Genomic DNA, 25,462 nt, shown 5'->3' with positions numbered 1-25,462 from the left:
CCTTTCCTGCATAGAGCTTCTGTGTTGGCAGTCCAGTCCAGTTTGTTGTCCAGCTGCACACCCAGGTATTTGTAGGTCTGGACAAATTCTACACATTCTCCCTTGATGGTTACAGGAACCGGATGAGTTCTGGTTCTCCTGAAGTCCACCACCATCTCTCTGGTCTTGGTGGTGTTTAGGTGCAGGTGGTTTGCGTCGCTCCATCGGACAAAGTCCTGAATCAATTTCCTGTACTCCTCCTCCTGCCCGTTTCTGATACATCCCACGATCGCAGTGTCATCTGCAAACTTTTGCACATGGCAGGACTCAGAGTTGTACTTAAAGTCCGATGTATATAGAATGAATAGGAACGGAGAGAGAACGGTCCCCTGCGGAGATCCTGTGCTGCGGGCTATAAAACGAGTGTCGTAATCGCAGCATAATAGTTACCTTCTGTACTAGACATTTCCCCACAGAATTTTTTTTTTTAAATGTAGGAAATGAACATAAATGAAATCATTTTTATGGCTGTTTAAGCCTATGGCTTAAAATCTAGTGTGGTTAGTACAAAACAAAGTTGAGTTTCTTCCTTAAATTGCGCTTGCACGTTTTACTAATTGGATAATCGCCCTGCAAGTAAACGCACTAGAACCTGGGTGTGTAGACATTCCTTGCACGGACCCCGTCATGTTTTTTTACCTGTCAGCCATGCCGCCCGACAAAAGTGCCCCAATCAGAAGTCCGGCCATGTAGATGGACTGAGACGCCTCAATCAACGTTCTGCTGTCGCACACCAGATGAAACTGATGGACAAAACAAGTATGAACAAAACAGGAGACGTATGGTTCACTGTTGCCATTACGACTGTCCCCGCCTCACGTCTGTCACAATACTGGAGGCTCCTTCTGGGACATGGATTTTGGATCCATTCAAACAGCCCACTGTGGCGTTGAGCCCATACATCTCGATGGTCTCTAGGTCCAACTCCACAGGTGTAAACATAAGGCAGTTCTGGAAGCCTCCATCAGGACGCAAGGGGATGGTGAGCTCCTTCTGCTCTTCCCATGTTAAATTTGCGCCTTCTCGCTCCAGGATCCAGTCGGTATTGCAAAAGTTTGGATAATCGAGGGCCGTGAAAACCTGACCGATGACGTCGAAGGCCACGAAGAACATGGGGATGCACAAAATCGCCACGAGGCGTTTCTGGAAAACGCCGAACTCCCCGATCTCCTTTAAAACGTGCGCAAAGGTGCTCATGGTGACTCTCGGGTCGGACTGACGATCCACCTGCAAAGAAAACCCTTTTCAGTCCTAACATTAATCATTAAGCCGATGAGCATGATTTTATCATAAACAGCTGCCGTCCCACAATAAGTCAAAACTGCTGACAACGCTGCACACCATCAAGTCCAAACTCTACCAAATTAAATCTTTCTATCCAAACCTCCAAGAACAGCAAACAAAAATGGTGCAAAGTCCTTTTGAGAGCGTCGCCTAAAGTTACTGCACAAAGCTGGTAAAGAATCCCTCGTACATATACACCGGGTGTGTACAAAATATACAGAAACTCACTTGACTGCACGGAAAAAGAATTTCTTAACATAACTACATACCTCAGCCAGTCGCTCCCAAGCGACACTAAAATGAGAAGAAAAATAATCGGGGAGAAACACTGCACCCCAAGAGTGGCCCCTCACGTTTCCTAGGATAGAATTATCATTATTATGTTTGCAAAGTAGTTTGGTATTCCGGCTCTATCGTGTTCATATGCATAAGGCGCTATGAAGTAGAGAATTTTAACTTTTTTAGAAAATTAAAACAGGAAAGGTTTCAAATTACAGAGTCACATATGTTTATACAGTTGTGCAGGAAATTGCCCAATTGATCTATGCAAAAAAGCATGCCACTGTTTGTTATCTTGGCTTTCTTTCAGGCGAGTAACCAACATTTATCCAGGTCAGTAGGCCATATCAGTATGTGGCAGCATATTGCTATTTTTTTTCTTTTTATGTACTAATTAGCTGCTCTTGCGATAGTTCAAGGAAACCTAATCAAAAAGTTATTTTAATTGGCGAAACAGTTTAAGATTGCCCTGCAAAAATAAATAAAGAAATCCAATGAAGTACATATCTTGCATGTAATTTTGCTGGTTTTAATCATTTCTCTTATTTTACTTCTAGAAAGTCAAGTCAAGTCATGTTTATTTGTATAGCCCTTAATCACAAGGAGTCTCAAAGGGCTCGACAGACCGCAGATTATTGCAAACCACAGACAGGTATTACACCATTCCCCTGATCTAAAACCTACATGAGAGCAAAGAAAAACTCAAAAACCTCGTCATAAGGAAATAACCTTGAGAGGTGACCGCACATGAGGTAAACCCCCTTCCAATGGATTTTGCTTTAATAAATAATACACAGATATTGTCAACGGGAAATATAGGTCATTCATAAGCTATAGAATAGAAGTGTGTTTTAGCCCTAGACCTAAACAGTTCTACTGAGGTTGCAGATCGAATCTCAGGGGGCAGAGCATTCCACAACATCGGGGCCCGAATGGAGAACGCTCTCAAACCTGCAGATTTCTTCTTGGCTCTTGGGATTACTAGTTGACCAGCATTTTCAGAGCGACGACTCCGAAACATCACATAGGGGCAATTTAGATCTGAAAAATATGAGGGAGCAAGTCTATTCATGATTTTGTATAATACCAACAGAGCCTTAAAATCACATATTAAGCTAACAGGGAGCTAATTCAAGTAAGCTAAAATCGGGGTAATGTGATCAAACCTTCTTGAAAGAAAAAAACTTAGAACCTAGGGAAACACTTTTGGTTCTATTGACAGAGGATCTTTGCTCATTTTAAGTATTATTTTGTAGTTTGTCTTAAATACCACCAAGTAAAAAAAGGTTCCACTTTCAGATAATTTTTGCTCATTTTGAGTAGTATTTTTCGAATCTTTTTGTCAAAAATAAAAGAAAAAAACTCAACACCTGGTAAAACATTTTAGGTTCTAGTGGCAGATCATTTTTTGCCCATTTTAAGTATTGTTTTTGTAGTTTGTCTTGAAAACAACTTTGAACCCTGTAAACTTTTATGGGTTCCATTCGCAGATCATTTTTGCTCATTTTAAATATTATATTCGTTTTGGGTTTTTTTCTAGGAAAAAAAAACGGTGTTAAAATATACTAAAACTTGAAAAACAGGTTAAAAGGTCCCCTAATAAAATCCCAAATTACAGCATTTTTTTAAGACTAAAATGAAGCATTTGTGTTACCCACTGAGCCACAATAATCACAAACACTTTATAAAATCAATTTGGTCAACAGATTGACTCAATCTCCAAAAAAAGAGAAAGGAATAATAACAATTTTAATAATTTAATACTGGTGCTAGGATTTCATTAAATATTTTCGACCTATAGTGTCCTTCAAGATTTTGTGCTTTGGCTCAAAAAAGGTTTGGATTTTTTTTTTAAAGTGAACTTTATATTTATTATGATAATTATTATCATGACAGTTATTTTCCTAAATACGTTTCTGAATCGTTATTTGTAAAATAAATAAACAACATTACAAAAGTTTTGTGTTACACAAACGCATGTTAGACAACGTGAGCGACTCCTCCAGCGAAGCTTGCCCGCTCCAGACGTCGTCACGCCGGTTTCGAAGCGTTTAAATCGTCGGGAGAGATTCTGGTGTTCCAGAGACAGTTTTGGTTTGATTTTGTGAAACCAGAACCGAAAACCATGTCTGCCGCTCGAACCATTATTTGTTTATTGAGGAACGATTTAAGGATTCACGACAATGAGGTGAGAGCGTGTTATGTATTCTTTTTTTCTTCTTTACTTGGTTAGTAGGGTAGTAAGAGTATTTAATAAAATCTTCCATTATGGTGTTTTAATGGTTTTCGGTGATATTTATGGATTCGGTATTTCGTGTTGGTCTTGTTTTGGGCTTTACTGTACTAGCTATGCAGCGCTTTGGCTAGCAGTTTGTGTTTCCGGTCATCTTTCACAATTAGAGATGTAGCCTTTTCTTTTGTTAATCATATCCGTTAAAAAATAAAAGCAAGTAATTACAAATATATATTTCCGTGTTGACGAGCTGCATGCTTCAACAACACAAATATTGTTTTTACACAAGCAATTTAACAACAAATACGGTTTTAGAAAATTTGAATATTGTCATAATGTTCTTTATTTTAACGTCATATATTCTGGTTTCATTATGAATCCACTGAAATATTGCAAACTTTCCATTACGTATAATGATATTGCTGATTATGGCCTAAAGCCTACTAGTGTCCCATTTTCATGCTATTCTAGTATTTTGAGAGGGGATGTTTGGGTTTTTGCAATAACAATAAAAGACTGGCAATGCTTCAATTGATTTGTGATAAATACAGCATGTGTTTGACTTTTTTAAGATTACAGTACAGAAAAATAGTTAACTTTTATCACAATACTAAGACAGTCCTGTACAATATTACTATTATTTCTTGATGTTAGTGAGGTTGATTTTATATGTGACAGCTATCAATCCAAATGAGAAGTTTAGGACAAAGGAAGAAACCTCCCATTTGGTTTGATAGTGGTCACGTGTCAAATATGTTACTAACAACAAATACTAATCATTATAATCACAACATTCTCGTTTTCTGAAACAGTCCTGTACATACATTTAGTAAAGACAAACAAATACAAATACAATAAATAAGTATGATAGTTACGTATGATTCCTACATCTGTGGGTGAGCAGAGTGTGGAAATAGGACGGTAGGTTGGGGGGGCTTTCACAGATCACACTCAGTTGGGTGTCAATTACAGCACTTGGATATATTTTTAACAATTGTGCCACGACTCGTGACTAGTATTAAATAATCGAGATTTACTGGTACTGTTTTTTTCCCCCCCCTTGCCTGTAGTTGTTCCATTTTGCCCAAAAGAATGCCGATTACATCGTGCCACTCTACTGCTTCGATCCCAGACACTTTTTGGGTACTTCTAAATACAACCTGCCTAAGACTGGACCTTTTCGTCTGCGCTTCTTGTTGGAGAGTATCCGGGATCTCAGGGACACACTGGTGAACAGGGGCAGGTGATTTCTGCTTTAATAATTCAGCTGTCTTTTTTTCTTTTCTTTTCTTGTTTTTTTTTTTGCTTAGGAATCTTTGCTAATTCTTAGTCAGGTCACAGCTTGTTTTCCTTAGCTCTAACCAGTGCCGTGCAGACAGTGGAGGCAGGTAAGGCTTATGCCTTAACTGTCATTATGGAAATATAAATTTAGAAATATATCAAATGGTTCTTTTTATTCAGCATTAAAAAAAATTCTCATTGAACCCCTCAATTTAATTTATTTTTCATATTTGCTGAATATTTTACATGATTTTAAGAATATGATTAATACAACTAGTATGCGATATATTCCTATATCTTCCTCTGCCTCTTGCACCTCCCATGTTTTTACAGGCTTTACATTTTAATTACCCAATACGGGCATTCTCCCCATACCACTGATCGCCTCGACTCTCACTTCTCTCCCATCCTCCGCATTTAGCAACTCCTCAAAATACTCTGCCCATCTCGTCCTGACTGCACGACCGCTAACCAGCAATCTACCGTCCTTATCTTTCACTTTCTCTTCCTTTCCAGACTCCCTCTTTCTTACTATTTTCACTTCTTTCCAGAACACTTTTCTCCTTTCCTCAAAGTTCACTCCTATTTTTCTACACCATTCATCATTTTCTTTCCTTTTCGCTGCTTCCACTACCGCTTTTACCAACCTTTTCTTTACTTTATACCTTTCATACGCATCACCACTCTTATCTTGCAGCCACTCCTCAAAGGCACATCTCTTCTCTGTCACAGCCTTTGAGACCTCATGATTCCACCATTCACTTCCTTTCTTAATGAGAACATTCATGATATATAATTTTGTAGATAAATAATTTGGGCAGGCTCCATGATTTTTGCAATCCGGAGATGGAATAAGAGCTTGCTCTGTCCACTCTATGCATCGGCCCGGTATCGCAGTACCTCCGGGAACGGTGCATTCACACTGATCGCTGCATGGCTCTGTGGCTAGGACCTTGACTCGGCCTCTTGGCTGAGAGCAGGTGTCTCGACCCCTTGGCTTTGTAGCGTATTATGATTTGACCGATGACAGATAATGGATAATTGATAAAGAATGTAGAACAATAAACCTTACAAAATCCCACCCCCACACGGCAGTAGCTCAGGAGGTAGAGCGCTCGTCTTGGGATCAAGGGATCCCAGTTCGAATCCCGGTTCATCAGTGTTACATGTCGAAGTGTCCTTGGGTAAGACACTGAACCCCTAATACCCCCAATAAGCAGGTTAGCGCCTTACATGGCTGCAAGGCCGCTGTTGGGAAATGTGGAGCACATTGTAAAGCGCTTTGGGAAGTCATTGACTTGAAAAGCGCTATATAAATGCAGATCATTTCATTTCATTTCACACATAAAATGAGCGTTTCACATTGTTTATTTGCTAAAAACCAAACCAAGAAGTATTTAATTGCTGTTAAAAGTGTCGATAAAAACTCATTTTGTTGGGATATGATATAATGAAATTGTGTGTTTAATTGCTGTTAAAAATCTCGAAAAAATTGTTAAAACGTCATAATATGCTTAATTGCTGTTAAGATTGTAGAGAAAAATTGTTCAAACGTCACATTGTTTATTTGCTGTTAATAGTGTCAATAAAATTGTTCAAACCCCAAAAAATTACTGTGATAAGTATCCGCAAATGCGCTGCAAAATGAAACATTGGTTATTACACAATAATGACCTTGGATGATTCAGTTCTTTATTGATTTTTGTTTTATTTAACATTACTCTTTTTATACTATTACCCTTAACTTATTATCTTATATCTTGTAAATATTCTTGCACCATCAGGATAGCATTAACCCACATTAAACCACACCCCTCACATTGCATATTACTGTATTTTTATTGCAGTGTGTATTCTGTGTAGCACTATCTAGATACTCTATATAACACGCTACATTGGGTATTAACACGTCACATTGGGTATTTGTGTATTGCATTATTTTTGCTTTATTATTGTTTTGTTCTCCAGCGCAGGGATGCTGCTGGAAGTGTGAATAATGAATAAAGCAAGTGAATAAAGTATCTATCTATCTATCTATCCATCTATCTAACGTATTAATTTGGTTGTGCATTTCACATGGTACAAGGACAATACATTCTATTCTATCCATGGGCAGCGGGAGGCATGCAATTTTTATTTCTTCATAGTAAAGGGCGATAGTGGGGGTTTAGTGAAGTTTTTATTCGAAAGGAGCAGTACGGAATATAACGTGTTAACGTGCTGAGTGTTTGCTGATGCAGGGAGCAATGCAATTTTCTTGACTAATTGCAGAGGGTGATAGTGTCACCAAGGATTCTGATTTGGCGAAGACCACAGCGCCAAACAATAGAATTAGTGATAGTATTAGCAAGAGAACTACTTATATAGAAGGCTAGCTTGTGTGCTACAATATTCGATCAAAGCACTGTATTCATAAGCTGTGGGTACCAAGACTAACATAGATGCTCAGGGAAGCAGCAAACATATAATCACAGAAAGGCACATGCATGGTTACTTTCGCTTGGGAATGTCACTGGTGCTTACCACTTTTTTTTCTTTTTGCGAAACAGCAACCTCGTAATAAGACGAGGCAAACCAGAAGAAGTGGTAGCCGACCTGATCGAGCAACTGGGCTCCGTCAGCGTCGTCACTTTCCACCAAGAGGTTTGTAACCTCAAATAACCTGCGACCTCGACAGCGAGTTTATCACGTTCCCACTTCAATGACAGGTAACTTCTGAAGAGCTGGCGGTGGAAAAAGGTGTGAGGGATGCGTGTGCAAGCTTGAAGGTGAAAGTGCACACATGCTGGGGGGCCACGCTCTACCACCGGGACGATCTGCCCTTCCAGCACATTTCCAGGTGAAGCCTGTTAAAAAAAAATGTGTGGTCATATTTGTAATGACTAGAATAAAATTGTCTTTATTGTCATTGATTTCAACGTTGTGTACATTGTTTACAATAAGATTAGATGCGGCACTCCAAGATAAGCATGTAGTTATAGACTTTATATATATATATATAAAAAGAATACTCAAGAGATAGGCAATATTTACATGGTGGTGCTTGTAGACTGGCCTAAGTTGTAAGTGCATCAGAAAGTAGTGCAATGAAAAACAAAATAATTATTAAAATTAAGACTATTTTAGTTGGTACACAAGAAATAATTCATTCAGTTTTAATTCTATTCAAAAAATGCAGCAGATATGAAAGAAAACTTGAATAATTAGTTCTTAAAAATATATTTCATAATGGCAATGTATTTTAGACTGTTTAGTGTATACCAAACTAACAGGGGACACTACGCTTATTTAACTTGAGAAATAAAGCAAATGATCTTAACCAAATACCACCTCAAAAAGATAAAAGTAATATATAAAGTGGAACAAAACAATTCGAGTTTTACAAATTATTCAAGCAAAAAATTGGCGTCTAGTGCCGAAAAACTTTCATTCAGTAAAAAAAAAACATTGATTTAAATAATAGGCAAAAATATACTAACTATAATACCCATGTTAATTATTATGAAAAAAATCATAGGTTGAGAAATCCCTACCGAAATTTTTGGCAGGAATCTTGCTGCTTCTCTGTGCTCTTGGTACTCGTTTTCGGTTGCATTAGATCATACAGTGCCATCTAATGGTCAAATATTATACTCTGAGACACGTTTTCATTACCATATAATTTACAATACGGGGTTCTAGATTAAAATATCTGAAAAATCTTTTATTGAAATATTTCTCAAGATTGTATTTTTCTTATCTGACTATACACAAATACATATATGTTATAATAAACAGTTATATAGCCTATATTAAATAAGTTATGTATATATATTATAAACAATATTATCTTTTTATAAATGATCATAATCAATGTTCATTATGTTATGTTACTTGTTTTTATCGATGATAATAGATTTTTTTTAAGTGATTTTTTTTTTAATAATGAGTCCCCTTTTTTCTAATATTGATTCTGTTACATAACGATTTGAAAAGTGTGTTCCCACGTTTCTTTCATTTTTGAACAGAGAGAAACGATAAAATAAAATGTAAACATTGTAATCCTCATCCATTTTGTGGCAATCTGCATCTCGGCCACTTGATGGCAGCAAACGGTTCTTCATGTATCCAAATGTATCAATTTGAACTTGTACTGTACTTTATTTCTAATTTTTAGGCTGCCGGATGTTTACACTCAATTCAGGAAGGAAGTGGAATCCAAGAGCCGGGTCAGAGCCGAGTTTCCCACCCCGGACCGGCTCAAGCCTCTTCCCCAGGGAATTCCCGAGGGAGACATTCCCACCGCTGCCGACCTGCAGCAAACAGGCCAGCATCTTATTGACCCTAATTTTCCTGTTTTCTTCAGGTCAAAGTTATCCCAAAACTTTTATGCAACACAAAATTTTACAATCAAGGTTCCTACACATGGTTAAAATCCTTGAAAATGCTTGAATTGTCATGTGTTTTTCACAATTTCATTTCTCAATCTATATATTTGTGGCTCTGCAAAATACATGATTCACACCAAATTTCTTCTTGTAACGGTACTGGAAAAAATGGAAACCTGGCTTTGAAATTATTTAAAAAGTGCTTGAATTTGGCTACGATAAAGGTGTACAAACCCTGTCGAGGGGCTTGGGGACTTCAGGTCATTTCAACCCGGAGGACACAGGGTGTATATAGAATACAAGGAACACAGAAGGGTTAATTTGACTTTGAATGACTATAAAGTCAATTTTTAATATATATTTACAGAACCTGTGAATGACCCTCGCTCGGCTTTTCCGTGCACTGGCGGTGAGAGTCAAGCCCTGGGCAGGCTTAAGCATTATTTCTGGGACACGGTAAGTTTGTTTAAGATTTTAAAATATATCAAATATTACAAGAATGTTTCTTATAGGATGCCGTTGCGGCCTATAAGGAGACACGCAACGGCTTAGTGGGTGTGGATTATTCCACCAAATTTGCACCCTGGTGAGCGTCAATTGTATCTTAACATCAGAATTTTTTGTGTTTTAATCGAGTTTTGTGGTCACCCGGCAGGCTGGCTTTGGGCTGCATCTCGCCGAGGTATATTTATTACCAGATTCAGCGATATGAGAGGGAGAGAACGGCCAATCAGAGCACGTACTGGTCAGTTATTTTAAATTTAAATAGTTTTTGATTATATGTTTTCACGATGGTATCCCAATTTCAGGGTCATTTTCGAGCTGCTGTGGCGCGATTACTTCAAGTTTGTGGCGCTCAAATATGGAAATCGCCTGTTTCATCTCAAAGGTGAGTTTAAGAAACACTTAGGATGGTGCAAATTATGGCCAATGTTCATTCTGTGACCTACAGCCTACACTAAAAATATGTTTTTTTAAGTAAACATTTTTTCTGCAACATACAAATAATTACATTTTTGGAAGAAACGGTTGCTCAACCACACAAAAAAAAACTAACTCTATTTTTTACATGGTCTGCATTTATATAGTGCTTTTTAAGTCAATGAAGACCTCCCAAAGCGCTGTACAGTGTGCTTCACACTTTTCCCTTTTACACATTAACCGATAGCACCGTCACCTGCTATCGGGGTATTATGGGTTCAGTGTCTTGCCCAAGGACACTTCGACATAACACAGAGGAGCTGGAAATCGAACCTGTGACCTCTTGATCCCAAGACGAGCGCTCTAACCCCTGAGCTAATGCCGCCCCCATATTATCATTTATAGTTTTTATTGGAGTTTTTGCCGTGTGGAGTTGGAAAACTGGCAACAATATTAAAGCTATTTAGTCGAATATGCAAAATAATAGGTTAATAGGAATATGAAAAAATAGCTTGAAATGAAAGACAAAAATTAATATATTTTTAGTTTTTTTTTTTTTCATAAAAAACACAGAAATTGTCCTTTTCAGTACAAAACAACCCTCCAATAAATGGCCTGTGTAGTTTATTTGCTGTGACAAAACAAATGATTTAAAACAATGTTTTGTTTTGAAATGTTTAAAAAAATACAAAAACAGAGTTGTAATCATTTTGTTTGAAATATCGAAAAATTGGGCCAATTTGTTAAAAAGGCCACTATTAAAAAATGGGCTTTATTTTTTCCTAATTTTGTCCAGCAGATGCTCTTTTTTTTTATTCAATGTCTGGCACTGCAGGACATAGCAGCCCGGCAACCCTTATGCACATTTTTACAGCCAGCTGGCACAGCAGTCTGCCACTCACTACACAAAGTAACTATATACAGTCTCGCCATCAGATGGCGCCACTGTAATCGTCGTAAGTCGAATATTAGCTGTCTTATAGTTTTTTAATATTTTCAACCAAGGATTTTTTTTTCAGTGTAAAAGCTCTTTAGATTTCTCTTCAAAAAGACAAAATTCCTTCATTTATTATAGTAAGCCAAAAATACTTTGGCTTTTGTCTCCTTCAACCTTTATGCATGTGGCCCTCAGAGAAAAAAACTTTGTGTTAAACTCTTGACCATTTTTTTTTCACTTCTCTTCCCAGGGCTTCAAGACAAAAACATTCCCTGGAAGACAGACATGACGCTTTTCAGCGCATGGAAAGGTTTGCTCAACCCCAACGTCGACCTATTTCTTGACTTTTAATTATGAGAAATATTATTTGTGTATTTGTATCCAGAGGGACGCACTGGTGTTCCCTTTGTGGACGCCAACATGAGGGAATTGGCTATGACTGGCTTCATGTCAAATAGGGGGCGCCAAAACGTGGCCAGTTTCCTCACCAAAGATCTGGGCCTGGATTGGAGGATGGGAGCCGAGTACTTTGAATACCTTTTGGTAATATTTGGAAGAATTGAAATGAATTAGTTAATCCTTCGTTTTTTTGTGGGGGTTACGTTTCAAAAATGTACCAGAGGCAAAACCTGCCAAGTCGAAACCTTTATTAATTTATTAAATACTCTTATACATTGAAACCACAGAACATACCCATTTTACAGGCCCAAGCATTTCTTTAACAAATAAAAGTACAGTATTTTATCCTTTTTTTAACAAATAACTTCTGTATTGTCAAATTTTAATTTTGAAAATAATATTGATGCTTTATTGCACTACTATGTTGATTACAGACATGATCCACTTTACCTCAGATATTTTGTCGCCATCATATGGATGACAAAAATATGGTGTGATTGTTCAGCCAATCAGAATCCAGAACACAATGCACGATGAAAATCTTCAAAGTAGCAAAACCGCAAAAAGTAAACCACGATACAGTGAAGGATTACTGTATTATAAACATGCCATTATTCTTTTTTCTATAGATTGATCACGACGTCTGCAGTAACTACGGCAACTGGCTTTATAGCGCCGGCATCGGTAACGATCCTCGTGAAAACAGGAAGTTTAACATGGTCAAGCAAGGGCTGGACTACGACGGCAAAGTACGTCCGTTAACACATTTTAATCGAGACTCTTTTAAACCCTGACGCTCACTTTAGGGCGATTACATTCGTCTATGGCTCCCCGAGCTGAGAAACATCCGGGGGCCTGAAGTACACACGCCTTGGACCCTCAGCAAGGCGGCGCTATCACACGCAGATGTCGTGCTGGGGGAGACCTACCCAGTCCCGGTCGTCATGGCGCCGGAATGGTCCCGGCACGCCGGAAGGAAAGAGGTGACTCAGATGGTGTGCTTACAGAAAGTTGTAAAGCTATCAAACTAAAAGTGGGGACAGATAATCCACAAAAAGATCGAAACAGTAGTAGCTACTCGGAGTGTCGAGTCTTGATACTCGTTAATATACTGTTATCCCTTGTTTGTTGTGGGAGCAGAACCAGCGATATGTGAACATCCTCAAAGAAGTGAAAACAAACGTGGATTTCATCACGGATAATAGACCCCGGCTCCAGGCCCTAAACTGCTGCTTAACTCGTTCATGGGCCGGCTCTGTTTTCTCCTTTTCTTTCTTTCTCTCACTCTCTTGCTCTCTTTTTTCTCTTACTCTATCTCTTTTGCCACTGCCTCCTCTCTCTTTTTCTCTTTCACTCTATATCTTTATCTCCCCCTGTTTCTCCCTCACATTTTCTTGCTCTAAATACTACAGATATACTACAAAAATCCTTCTTTGAAAATACTACAAAAAGCCTACAAAACACTGCTTTAGAAATACTCAAAAATACTTCACCAAAAAACAACAGTAATACAACAAAAATACTAAAAAAAAATGCAAGTACAGTAATACTTGGATCCCTTTATTTTTTTGAATGAAATGTGTTTGATATTTATATGTACATTGGATTTCAATCTTGTTTTCCAGAACGGCGGTGGGCCGTACCCGAGAGGTAAAAAGGGTCCGTCGCACACCCCCAAAAAACACGGCGACAGAGGCGTCGATTTCTATTTCTCCAGGGGCAAAAACCTGTGAGCTGCATTCCGCAGCTGTAATTGTTTGATTTGTTTTGACGTTTTCTAAGTTATGTTCTTCTTCAAATTGATTTTGTTATATGTTATTAAATGGTGCTACAAGGGACTTACAGTATTTACTATTTCCTTTTTTTCTATATGGTACACAATTACAAGATATAGACTCATACAAGGCAAAAGGGACGAAGAGTAGAAGAAACTTTTCAAACTGATAAATCGTTTATTCATTTTTTGTTAATTTGCAGAAGAATTTCCATATTTTTTTAAATGTTATTAGTGATAAAAAATGCAATTATGGTATTTAAACAGCACGCGTATGTTACCAATGTTTCTGACCTGCGTTACGGCGCCCTTTTTTTCCTTCAAACTAGATTCTTGTTACTTTTCATACTGTAATAATAAAACACATAATACCAAAATATACCTTAGTAATACCTTAATGAAAAAGGTTACTTTTTTGATATGTTTATTCATATTTAAGAAAAGGAATTCCCAATATTAGAAACATAAATTATAAATTTTTAAAAATACATTTAAAACGTGCAAAATGTAAATACATTTAATAGTATAAGAAATAATTAAAAAAATAGAAAATGGACAGTTTTAATAGATTTTTAATATACAAAAATAAAAATTTGTTACAATAATAAAAGTGGACAATATTAATAAATTTATAAAAAATATTAATCATGATTCCCATTCATAAAAAATGACCATTTAAATTTAAATACATATATAAAAAAGGAAATATAAATGCTTACATTTAAATAGGTTTATAAAGCCAAATAGTTTTCAGTTTGGTCAAACACTGATTTAAAAATAATTTGATTTTAGCACTTGTGTATTTTTTAATTTTAAAAAGCACATTAAGTTTTCTCAATTTTTTGATTTGTGTTTTTACGGTAATTAATTTTAAGGCAATAGAAAACAAATGCATGAAAAAATGTGACTTCAATATATAATTGGTTATTTTTTTTGCAAGCATAATTTTCTAATGTTGTTTTGTGTATGTACAAACGAATGTAAAACTTGCGGATATTGTGCTTCATGCTTAGAAATATTGCATTTAAATATCTTATCAATAATAATGTAATATTGAGCACAGAATTAATTAATTTTTATTATAATAGCCTTTATTTTTTCACTCAACTGTAATCTTTAACTCATTCAAACATTTAAGTTTTCGGTACAAAGCAACTTTTAAGTGAATCAACACAGAATCCCCCGGAAAGGAATGCCAATTATTAATTATTCAGTGCCATAAAGCATAAAATAAAATAAATTTAAACTCTTTACTATTAAACTTTTAATCAATTTGGACTGAAACCAAACAGAACCCCTGAAAAACATGCAAAACATATTAAAACAAGACATGCAATCATCCTTCAATTGAGTTCAAATTTGGCTCATTTTACCGCTTTTACTCATTTAATTTTTAATTATTTTTCCTTAGTGTTGCACTCTTCTTTCTTAGATAACACCGTGCATATTGAACAATGACGTACGCCTTTAATAGAAACAAAATGAGAGAAAGATAAAAGCGGTTTGAACGGAGCCGGCTCCCTTCGTTCATTACAATGAGCCGGATCATAGAGCCGTTTCCTGTGTGAACGACACATCACTAGTAGCACAGTAACTTCATATAGTGCTGCCTACACGTTACGCACTTCTGCTCAGGTAGGTTGAGTAACTAAATTTGGTGGACAGCCTTCGTGGGGCCCCAAAGCAAAATTAAATTTGGGGGCCCCCCTATTACTTGATCATTTGCATACCTACTTTAACTCATTCTATGTTCTACTCTGTCATTACGAATACACTTAAAATACTCCCTGTGAGATGTTTCTGTTGTAGTTAGATTGTAATCCACAGTGAAGATAGCCCTTCTTTGGTCAGTGGGCAGGGGACACCCTGAATTGGTTGCCAGCCAGTCGCAGGGCACACAGAGAGCGACCATTCACTCGCTCATTCACACTTAAGGACAATTAGAACTAGCCAATTAACCTGACATGCATGTTTTTTGAAATTTGGGAGGTCATTGTCATTTCCATGCCACTTTCATCCTGCAGTCTGTTACGATGTCTTGTTTGTTCCTTTTGTTTCTGATTACTTTGTTACTTTACTCCTTGCATTTTCCATTTCCAGTTTCAGGTTTGGTTATTTGTTTCTGGATTCTTAGTTGGGCATTTTGTTCATTGTTTTGTTCCCACTTGTTTGTGTGTTGGTTTTGAGAATAAATATTGTGCTTGTTTGGAGGACCCCTGTTTCCGTTTCCTTCTTCCCCCAAAGGGATCCACCACCACAACTAATAACTGTTGATGGTATAGTCATGGTATTGGGTGGTAAAATAGTTGTTCAACTTAACCATCATATAACCTACTCTCACTGTAATACACCGGGGCCTCCACAGACTCCGCCGCTATGCCGCAAGTGACTCAAGTCTGAACCTTTTTAAAACAGTGGCGTATTTCCGACACTTTTTTTCCATCTATCGTTGTCATTACAAAACCGAGATCGCAGGTTCGATTCCCGGCTCCTCTGTGTTATATGTCAAAGTGTCCTTGGGCAAGACACTGAATCCCTAATGCCCCCAATAAGCAGGTAGGCGCCTTCCATGGCTGCATGGCCGCTATTGGTGTGTGAGTGTGTGTGTGAATGGGTAAGTGTGAAGCACATTGTAAAGCGCTTTTGGAGGTCCCTATTGACTTGAAAAGCGCTATAAAAATGCAAACCATTTACCATTACATTTAAGCATATCCTGTCCTTTATTAGGGAAAAGAGAGTTTTTAAAATGCTATGTTTGGAAGTGGGTAACTAAGTGGCGCAGTGGTTAGCGCGTGTGCGGCACATTTCTGAGGTCGTGAAATTGCATGTTCTCCCCGTGCTTGCCTGGGTTTCCTCCAGGCACTCCGGTTTCCTCCCACATTCCCAAAACATGCATGTCAGGTTAATTGGCCGGTCCAAATTGTCCCTAGGTGTGAATGAGCGAGTGAGTTATCTGGCTGGCAACCAGCTCTGGGTGTCCCCTGCCCACTGCCCGAAGTTAGCTGAGATGAGCTCCAGCACTCCCGCGACCCTACTGAGGATAAGTGGTGCAGCTAATGGATGGATGGATGTTTGTAAGTGGATACGTCTATGTTGTGGGTGATGGTAATTTAAGAAAACTTATAAATTTGTTTGTTTTTTTTTATTCTTTTTTGTATAAAAATTGTGTTTAAGTGTTTCCATTTAAGTACACACAAATGTAAAACTTAGGGGTTTGTATTCGTACGTAGGCGCAAGTTAGGGCTGTGACTTCATAGTCCCGCCTAAGCGTGACGCGTTTCCCCTCAGGTAGGTTGAGCAATGTAGATGTAGTAAGAGTCATTTCGAAACGAAAAAAGAAACATGGAAGGATGTTTCTCGGTGACGGCGGAGGACGAGGACAAGATATTGTCCGCAGCTCCCCTGGTCGCCCTAAACATGAGCGTTAGGAGGCAGCTCAGCCTTTACTTGAACCCCCAGAACATGGTGGCCGCCGACTGGACCATGGTGGCCGAGGCAATGGGCTTCTCTTACCTGGAGATAGTCAACTACCGGGCGGCCTCCAATCCTACCCAGCGGCTTTTGGACGATTGGCGGGCCTGCTCCAAAGAGGCCACCGTAGGGAACTTGTTGGACATCTTGGAAAAAGTCGAGAGGAAAGACGTCGTGGAGGATCTTCGTCCTCTTATGGGTACTAAAAATGTTTTGTTATTTTACGCATTTGTTTTGTTACTTTGTTTTTTCGCCAGCTACTTCCGGTTTTCACGAAGTAGCACTTCCGACAACTGCGGTTGACCCTTTTTACGTATCGGTACTTTAGTTTTCTCGAGATAAAAAAGTTTAGACTTCTTTTTTTAAATGGAAGAATTAAAATTTGTAAAAAAATAGGGGTTAATAGTAGAAAAAGACATTACAATAAATTCCTCTATTCTTTGATTTATTATGCTTCTCTCCTTCCTTCTTGCTTTTTCTTCAATTTTTTCTTTTCTATTTTCTTTCCTTTTTCTTTAATAGTTTCCCTTTTTTTATATTCCTTTTTTTCTCTCTTTTGTCTCTTTCACTTTGTATTTATCTTTTCCTTTCCCCATTTTTTATTTGTTTCTCTTTCTTTCCTTTCTCTTTTCTTTTCCCTTTGAGGCTACACTCTCCCTTTTAAGATACTGTATATAATTATAGACTTCGATATTCAAATGCAAGAATTAATTGTCAGAAAAATACTGCAAGGTAACAAAATTTTGATATATGTAGGATTTTAAAAAGAGAATTAATTTTACGAGTGTTTTTCCTCTTTAAAACCGTATTTTGCTACTGTTTACATAATTTTTTACAATACGTACCATTATTTTCAGGGGCTTCACTAAATTGTATTTCCACTAACTACGGTTGATTGACCTTTTTTTAATTGACATGTTTTTCTTTATTTAATTTTTAGTTATTAAAGTTTTGACCTTCTTTTATATGTAGGGATAAACTACAGTATTCAAGTAAAATGGCCGAAAGGTGTAATAAAGTATTGCTTTATTATTTAAAGGGACAGTGTGTACGATTTAGTGCCTTCTAGGGGTATAAAAAACTTTCATTCAGTAAAAAAACATTGATTTGAATACTAGGCAAAAATACATGAACAACCATACCAAAGTTATTTTTAGAAAACAGATCAATAAATGGATTTATTTTACATAGTAATCCATACCTAGTAGTCACCGCCATATTTGTCTGTCATCTAGCTGCTACGCAGTGATCATTTTGGGCTGGTTTTCGTTCGCTTTAGACAACAAAGCCCTCGAGAGGTAAGATATTACGCACGGGAGCTTTAATAAAACAACATATTATACCATCTTTTTCCCTTCCTAAATTGTTATTTTGATGCCATTACAATGAATTTTGTGTGACTACCTTTTAATAAAAATGAGAGGGGGGAGGGAGGAGGAAATCAAGACCAAACTATCTTTTAGGGTTAATTGTATTTTTAAACAAATCCAAATTATCAGTATCAATAAGAAATCACAAAAATATTCAATGCAAAAAGAATCTTAGACTGTTGCATAAAAATCAGGGTTGGACAATTCACATCTGCGTATTATCTATCAATACTTGGTTAGGTTCAAAATAAGTCCTTATTTCACTCTTCCTTTTTTTCACTCTTCTTTGCAATAGTGTTTTTCAAACATAATGGTGTTCTGCCATCTAGTTTGAAAGTATAAACAATGGTATTAGAAATGAAGAGATCACTTGCTTGTAAAATAGGCAAACTGTGCATGGATCTTTACATTTTGTGTCTGTTTTCCGGTCAGTGGAGGATGTGAGGAAATATTATGAAAATCTGAAGAAGGGCTCCATTCGCCCCCTTCAGGTCCCTGAAGTAGACAGCTGCATCCCTCGCACTCCTGAGGGCTCCGGCCTCACCCTAGGGGATCATCCTGAAGGTCTGTCAACACATTTTTGTCATAGTTACAATTTGAGGTGCAGAGAATACCCACAACGTTTTTCAAATAGTACATTTTAGCTATGATATAGAACATTCCCCTTTGGACTGCAATTATTACTTGTTAATAATTTCATAGTGCTGTGAAATGGACAGGACTTAGAAGTGTCCAAAAATAAGCAGGAAGTGACCCGGAAATATGAGTATTTGTCAAAATAACAGCAAGTAATGATTATTTTGTGCTGTTCCCTAATACGCAGTTTTTAAGCCATTCAAACAAGACAAATCATTTAATATATTCATTTTTGCCATGCAAATTTTTCCTGAAGGTTCTCCAGAATTGTTCGACGCTTTCATCTGCTACTGCAAGAGCGACATCTCGTTTGTGCACGAGATGATCAGAGAACTGGAGCAGACGGACTACAGACTAAAGCTCTGCGTCTTCGACCGCAACGTCTTGCCCGGATCGTGCGTGTGGACCATCACCAGTGAGCTCATCGAAAAGCGGTGAGTTCATTATTTTGTATTGTTTTTTTGTTTTTTTCATTAACATGATTTTTATTTCTGTTTAAATTTGTTTTGTTTTTTTTAAATATTCTCTTCACTTAGTCCAATATCCTTTTTTTTTAATGTATTTGTTTTATTTTCCTTTTTTAATTTATTTTTAAATATTTTTTGAAAATTATTTGAAAGATTTATATTTTACATATCTTAATTCACTGTTACTTTAATATTTTCAATATTTGTTATGATTCTTTTATTTAATAAGAGTTTATTCATTTGACTTATCCTAGTGTCTTTTAAATGTATATTTGTACCTTTACTTTTTGTTTTCCTTTTCTGAACTATTTTTGTATATTTATGTTTTATTATCCTTTTTATATTTTTATATAATGTTGAATATTCAATTTTATTTTAAAGTTTTTTTTATTTGACATCTAGTTGTCCTTTTAAAAATTAACTGGAACTGGGTTTTTAAAAAAGTATATCTTAAATATTTCATAAGGATTTTCTTTTTAAAGATGTTTTATTTTTATATACATTTTTATTTGATAAGTATTTATTATTAGTTATCCTAGTGTACTGTTTTAAATTTGTATTTAACTGTAGTTAATTTTTTTTTAATTTCCGATGTTGAATTCTGTTTGGAATATTTTTGTATACAGTAAATTTTAAATTTAAACAATATTTTTCATTTGAATTATCCCAGCATCCGGTTGTATTCCTTGTTTAATTATTCTTTTGTATTTTTTTTATTGTTTTCTTGTTTAATTAAAACAATTTTTTTCTGAAATATCCTGTTTTTTTTTAATGTATTTTTTCTGTTATTTTTTGTGTTTTTTGTCATCATACTTTTTTAAAGATTTATTTGTCCTATACTTAATTCCAAATGTGAAAACATTGTTTATCTAGATAATCCCACTCTTTATTTTACCGATTCTTGTGTCATTTATTTTAATTTAATTTTATTGTTAGTGTTTTGCATTTTTATACATATTTTTATTAAGATAGATGTTTTTTATTTGGACTTATCCTTCTTTGGGCGTCATTTTTGGGCACAGGTGTAAAAGGATGGTGGTTGTGATTTCTGACGAATACCTCGAAAGTGATGCTTGTGACTTCCAGACTAAGTTTGCGCTCAGCCTTTCTCCTGGTAAACTTTTTTTTTTTTGCATTTAATTTTGAAAGTAAAGTCTCAAAAAGTGTTTTCAGGCTTTAAATTACGTTTCACTTTTTTGTGCTACGACAGGAGCTCGGACCAAGCGCCTCATCCCCGTTGTTTACAAGACGATGAGCAAACAGTTCCCTCGGATCTTGAGTTTCCTGACCGTTTGCGACTACACCAACCCGTACACGCAGGCCTGGTTCTGGGAACGGCTTGCCAAAGCACTTTCTCTGCCCTAGTTTTCTCACTTTAACCCAGTTGTTCTCAACTGGTCTGACTCCAGGACCCACCATTGCTTCCTAATTACAAGCCATGACCCTAATCAAGAAGAGATTTTCCACTTTTCCTTCCCCATATGACTAACTTCCTTGGGACCAATTATTATCGACTGAAAAGGAAATTAAACCTATAAAATCACAACAAGATGAGATGTGTCAAAAACAGTTGGGACAGTGCCAATTGACTGAACAAGAAGAAGAAATTAAGGAGGGCATTGTCGTCATCTACTGTTGAGGAGTGCAATCGACACTTTTTTTTCTTCTCATTATTTTGCGTAGGCAGACCCCTGCCACCCACTGAAAACGGGTCCACGACCCACTTTTGGGTCCCGACCCACCAGTTGATAAACCCTGCTTTAACTGACCAAATTTCAACGAGCAACACTGGATGGATTGCAAAATATTTGAATGTATTTTATTGTGATCGATACTATGAAAAATATTTTGCAAAGCACTGATGCAAGGTAGAAGGATTGCAAAGTTCCACGTTTACTCATATGCTTCCTCTTTTATCTTTAGAAGGTCCTTGCAGCGGAAGTGTAAATGCAGTATAACGTAAAAAGACTTCTACATTTGACTGATTTCTTTTCTCGCTTCTCGTCTGTGCTATAGTTTTTGTACCTGTTTTTTTTTTTAAATAAAATGTATTTGTATATCTATGGTATTGATGGATACTGACTTTGAATTCACCAATCTAAGGGTGAAAATGTCTGTATAAATGAATAAAATAATGGTTAAAATCTTTTTAAAACGTTAGAGACACTGTATTTGTATGTATTTACTTAATAAGAAATAATTCATTTAAATAAAAGCAAAATTAAATCATTCAAATTAGAAACTTAGTATTTCTTAAAAAAACAATGTCAGGAAAACACGAATGAAAAGGAATATTGAATACTAACAAATTATTTTAAATTTGTAAATGAATTATTGATATGTCAGTGTTAGAGTTGGTTAAAAAATTAGTACTGTCTTTTTGAACAAAAATCAAATTCATGAAAATAACCAAGATAAGGAGTAGAGAAATGGAAAAGGAACAAACAATTCTGACATTTTGTCAACTTTAAATGAAATAGTAAACAATTTGGTCGTTTTTTTAGTAGAAAATAAAAATAGAAACTTCTTTTGTTATATATTGAACCCTGATAAATAAAACAATGACAAAGGAATAAAAGGATGAAATAATACCATGGTTTTAATACCATAAAATCTATTTTTAAACTTAAAAAAGGGAAATCTTAATCAATTTGGCAGTTTTTAGTCGGGTAAAAAGGTTTGGAATTGTATTTCTTAAACAAATCATTAAAACAACGATGGGAGAGAAGGATACATGAAAATAAATACTATAAAATTACTTTTAACTTAAAAAAATGTCATTTTATCACCAAATATAAATAAAAACAGAAGCTTATTTTTGTATTAAACATAAACAATAAAAATAATGAAGGGAAGGAATAAAATAATGAATATATGTACGGTATATATATATATATATATATATATATAAACTTCAAAATAATAATCGAGTTGGCGTTTTATTTTCTTCGTAGCAAACAATATATAAACTTATTTTTGTATTTTTTAAACAAATCGCGAAAAAATGTTTCGAGAAAATACGTGAAAACAAAAATACTATAAACTCGTTTTAAACTTTAAAAATGAAATATTAATCGATTAATTTTATGATGCCCCCCTCCCCCAAAACATAATAAACTGAAAATATCGTTACATTTCTTAATAAAAAAAGCAAGGAATAAAAGAAAAGATTTTTAAAATGCTTTACATTATTGAACGCCAATACAAATGCAACACACTACCCAAACTATCCACGCCATGTCCTCATTGCGCAACTCTCGCACGTGATACCAACTACCGGCGTCGTTGCCACACAAGCCACTTCCGCTACGGCACGAATGAACATCCAATCACCGCGCACTTTACTGCTATGTTGTCCAATTAAAACTGCATTGTCGCTTGCCCTCACTGAACGGTCTCGGCTTCGCTTCAAAACGTGACCCATACTTTATTGTATGAGGTTTTTAGTGATTAAGGGATGACATTAGTGGTTATTAAGAGAACTAGTTTTTATTTATTTTTCACACTAGAGTACCGTGAATGTTTTTCTTTTCGGCTGAGTGTGATAGTGAATGACTATCCCTTGCCGTCGCCGTTTGACCACAAGTAAGATGGCCGCCGGAGGCTGTGAGGAATGCGGTAGGCGGGGCAGCGAGCCTTGTGTCAAACTTTGGGAATGACAGCAGAAGAGCTGCACGATTCTCAAAGAAGTGTCGCCCTTCCCGGCTAGCGCTTCTCGGAATAATTTTTCCTTCGCCCGCGGCGCCGACACTTTTTCTCGGACGTCGTCGGACGCCGACTGGCTGAACCATGGCAGAGCCGGAGCTGACTTCTCAACCCTGGTCCATCAACAAAGACGACTACGAGCTCCACGAGGTGATTGGTATGTGCAATTATTGCTTGCTGGCGTCATGCTCTGTCAATTGACGCCACTCGTGGTGTTTTGGGTTGTTTTTGAGAGTCTTGGAAGTATCTTGAGCTAAACGGAGGGCGACATAACCGTGAGACGGGTCTTGCTGAGCAGCATTAGAACTTGAGAGTATGTGGAATGTTTCAGCCCCGCCCAGTTAGGCTACGCCGGTGTATAAAACGAGCGTTGAGCGCGAACGATGGCGTGGCTAATGTGTCAATGTTATAGCCATTAAATGATTTAATTTGTTACGAAATTGTCAGTCACAGCAAAATTAAACTACTTTCTATTTGATAATACAGTATTTATTCATTTAAAACATGTTTATTTGATCATTTAATAAATTGCTGATCACATGGTCTACAGTTTGACTACATTTCCAAAATATTGTGGAAGATATTGTAGTTGTCATGTTGACTTTGGTCATGTTTTAAGTGCAGTATCCGTTATGTGAAGTACTAGTTGTAATTTTAGATGTGCATACTCTGTATTAGAGTTGATTGTTCTATAATTGTGTGTTTATTTGTCTTTATATTGTATATTTTGTCACCTGGAGTGCAATACTGTGATAACAAAGGTAATTCCGATTCCAAATCTTTTTAACAAATTTATGAGTACAAATAAACATCACAATTCATTTTTTTTTCATTTTGGACATTTGTTTTAAAAATGTATATTATGTATGTGTGTATATATATATATATATATATATATATATATATATATGCCCTGTGTGCCCTGCGATTGGCTGGCAACCAGTTCAGGGTGTCCCCTGCCCACTGCCCGGAGATGGCTGGGATGGGCTCCAGCCCCCCCGCGACCCTAATGAGGATAAGCGGTACGGCTGATGAGATGAGATGTGTATATATATATATATATATATATATATATATATATATATATATGAAAAGTCTACCCCCTGTAATGTTAAGATTTAAGATGGTCTTTGTTGTCATCAACGTAGAATGCAAATGCAGTGTATTGTTTATAAGAAGTTTTTTTTACTGTGTCATCTGCCTTTGCAAAAAAAAAAAAAAGCTTAGAAGTAGAAGAAAAAACAGAGGGTCGATTACACTCCTTAAAGGTTGGCCGCGAAAATGCCCAGCTCGATCCCTTTCCTGCCCAGTCAATAGCCGTTATGCCAATTGTTTTTGAGAGGGACCACATCTCACTTTAGTGTGATATTATCTGTTTTGTTTCCTTTCTATGCCCATAATAATGGGTCTCAAGAAAGTTAGATATAAGGGGTAGAACAAGTCATGTTTATTTGTATAGCCCCCAATCTCAAAGAGACCAAAAGGGCCTCACAGACAGGCGCAAACCAATGACCACCACTACATATCCTTGATCCAAAACCCACATGAGAGCAAGGAAAAACCCAAAAACCTCAACATGAGGAAAATGAAGAAACCTTGAGAAGGGACCTTACATGAGGTAATCCCCCTTCCAGGATGACCAGACTTGCAATAACAAATAATACACAGATATTGTCAAAGTAAAATATAGGTTATTCATATGCTATAGAATATAAGTGTGTTTTAAGCCTAGATTTAAACAGTTGAATTCAGGATAAAACAAAATAGAATCAAAATCAAAAATGTATATGGCTGGTTGGATCCCTTAACCACTGTGGTCATAGAATCACCCTTTCCTGTGGTGTGTCTTCGCAATTACAGCCTGGTGGCGCCCATCCCTCTTCAGCGCGACATACAAAAAGGAAAAGACTATGTAAATCAATTTTGTGTTGTATATGTCCTTCCAGGTGCAGCTAAATCGAAAAAGTGTGTTGTGCAACTACTGATACCAGATACTGATAATGGAAAAATTCCAGACCAAATTTTAGGGACTGTATACATCACCCCCTTGTGGTCATTTTACTTTTTAAAAAAAGATAGGAAAAAAAGTGTCGCTTTATCTTTTTAATAATTAAACTTATCATATTGAATTTGAATTATTTATTTATATATACACAAAAACGCCCCCTCATATGATAATATTAGATATCTAATTATAATGATTATGGGCCGGTTCCAATCCTGATTTCGGGTATAAGTCTTTCTCTTGTGGCCATTTGACGCTAAAAACTATTTTAAGCGTTTTTATTCATACTGTACA

General features: G+C 36.5%; 4 protein-coding genes and 1 pseudogene across 12 annotated transcripts in view; 4 read left to right on the top strand and 1 right to left on the bottom strand.

The window, feature by feature from the left end:
• Positions 1-17,246, bottom strand: part of LOC148348405 (solute carrier family 22 member 13-like) — a 36,951-nt gene extending 19,705 nt beyond the window's left edge. For 3 of the 8 annotated variants that reach the window (XM_088322807.1, XM_088322813.1, XM_088322814.1), the window contains exons 1-4: positions 17,028-17,246; positions 7,640-7,962; positions 859-1,266; positions 679-782 (exon numbers count right to left, since the gene is read on the bottom strand). In XM_088322807.1, coding sequence (XP_088178933.1) covers positions 679-782; positions 859-1,236 — 482 coding nt within the window. In that variant the 5' untranslated portion in view covers positions 1,237-1,266; positions 7,640-7,962; positions 17,028-17,246. Of the gene's footprint in view, positions 1-678; positions 783-858; positions 1,267-1,592; positions 1,721-2,553; positions 2,577-5,491; positions 5,616-5,648; positions 5,672-7,639; positions 7,963-17,027 lie in introns of those variants that run through there. The other 5 variants (XM_088322809.1, XM_088322812.1, XM_088322811.1 and 2 more) reach the window with 5 other exon arrangements.
• cry-dash (cryptochrome DASH) lies at positions 3,574-13,578 on the top strand. Its single transcript, XM_088322815.1, has 14 exons — positions 3,574-3,790; positions 4,906-5,078; positions 7,666-7,759; positions 7,825-7,955; positions 9,273-9,421; positions 9,851-9,939; positions 9,996-10,069; positions 10,139-10,228; positions 10,293-10,372; positions 11,592-11,651; positions 11,727-11,884; positions 12,370-12,489; positions 12,547-12,723; positions 13,366-13,578. The coding sequence occupies exons 1-14, from the start codon at positions 3,728-3,730 to the stop codon at positions 13,471-13,473; spliced, it is 1,566 nt and encodes a 521-aa protein (XP_088178941.1). The 5' UTR covers positions 3,574-3,727; the 3' UTR covers positions 13,474-13,578.
• On the top strand, positions 5,879-6,038 carry LOC148348407 (U2 spliceosomal RNA; annotated as a pseudogene).
• myd88 (MYD88 innate immune signal transduction adaptor) lies at positions 16,764-21,526 on the top strand. The gene is made up of 5 exons (XM_088322816.1): positions 16,764-17,184; positions 18,788-18,919; positions 19,248-19,425; positions 20,481-20,572; positions 20,669-21,526. Exons 1-5 carry the CDS (start codon positions 16,857-16,859, stop codon positions 20,821-20,823), a joined length of 885 nt encoding a protein of 294 aa, XP_088178942.1. The 5' UTR covers positions 16,764-16,856; the 3' UTR covers positions 20,824-21,526.
• A 1,281-nt stretch (positions 21,527-22,807) lies between these two features.
• oxsr1b (oxidative stress responsive kinase 1b) overlaps positions 22,808-25,462 on the top strand; it is a 57,729-nt gene continuing 55,074 nt past the window's right edge. For both annotated transcript variants that reach the window (XM_088322641.1, XM_088322640.1), the window contains exon 1: positions 22,808-23,320. In XM_088322641.1, coding sequence (XP_088178767.1) covers positions 23,248-23,320 — 73 coding nt within the window. In that variant the 5' untranslated portion in view covers positions 22,808-23,247. The remainder of the gene's footprint in view (positions 23,321-25,462) is intronic.

The sequence above is a fragment of the Urocampus carinirostris genome, chromosome 18, assembly GCF_059441175.1.
Source record: "Urocampus carinirostris isolate Australia breed hairy pipefish chromosome 18, RoL_Ucar_1.0, whole genome shotgun sequence".
Lineage (NCBI taxonomy): Eukaryota > Metazoa > Chordata > Actinopteri > Syngnathiformes > Syngnathidae > Urocampus > Urocampus carinirostris.
Note: the sequence above shows the minus strand (reverse complement) of the source record. Positions and strands in the feature narration are given on the sequence as shown.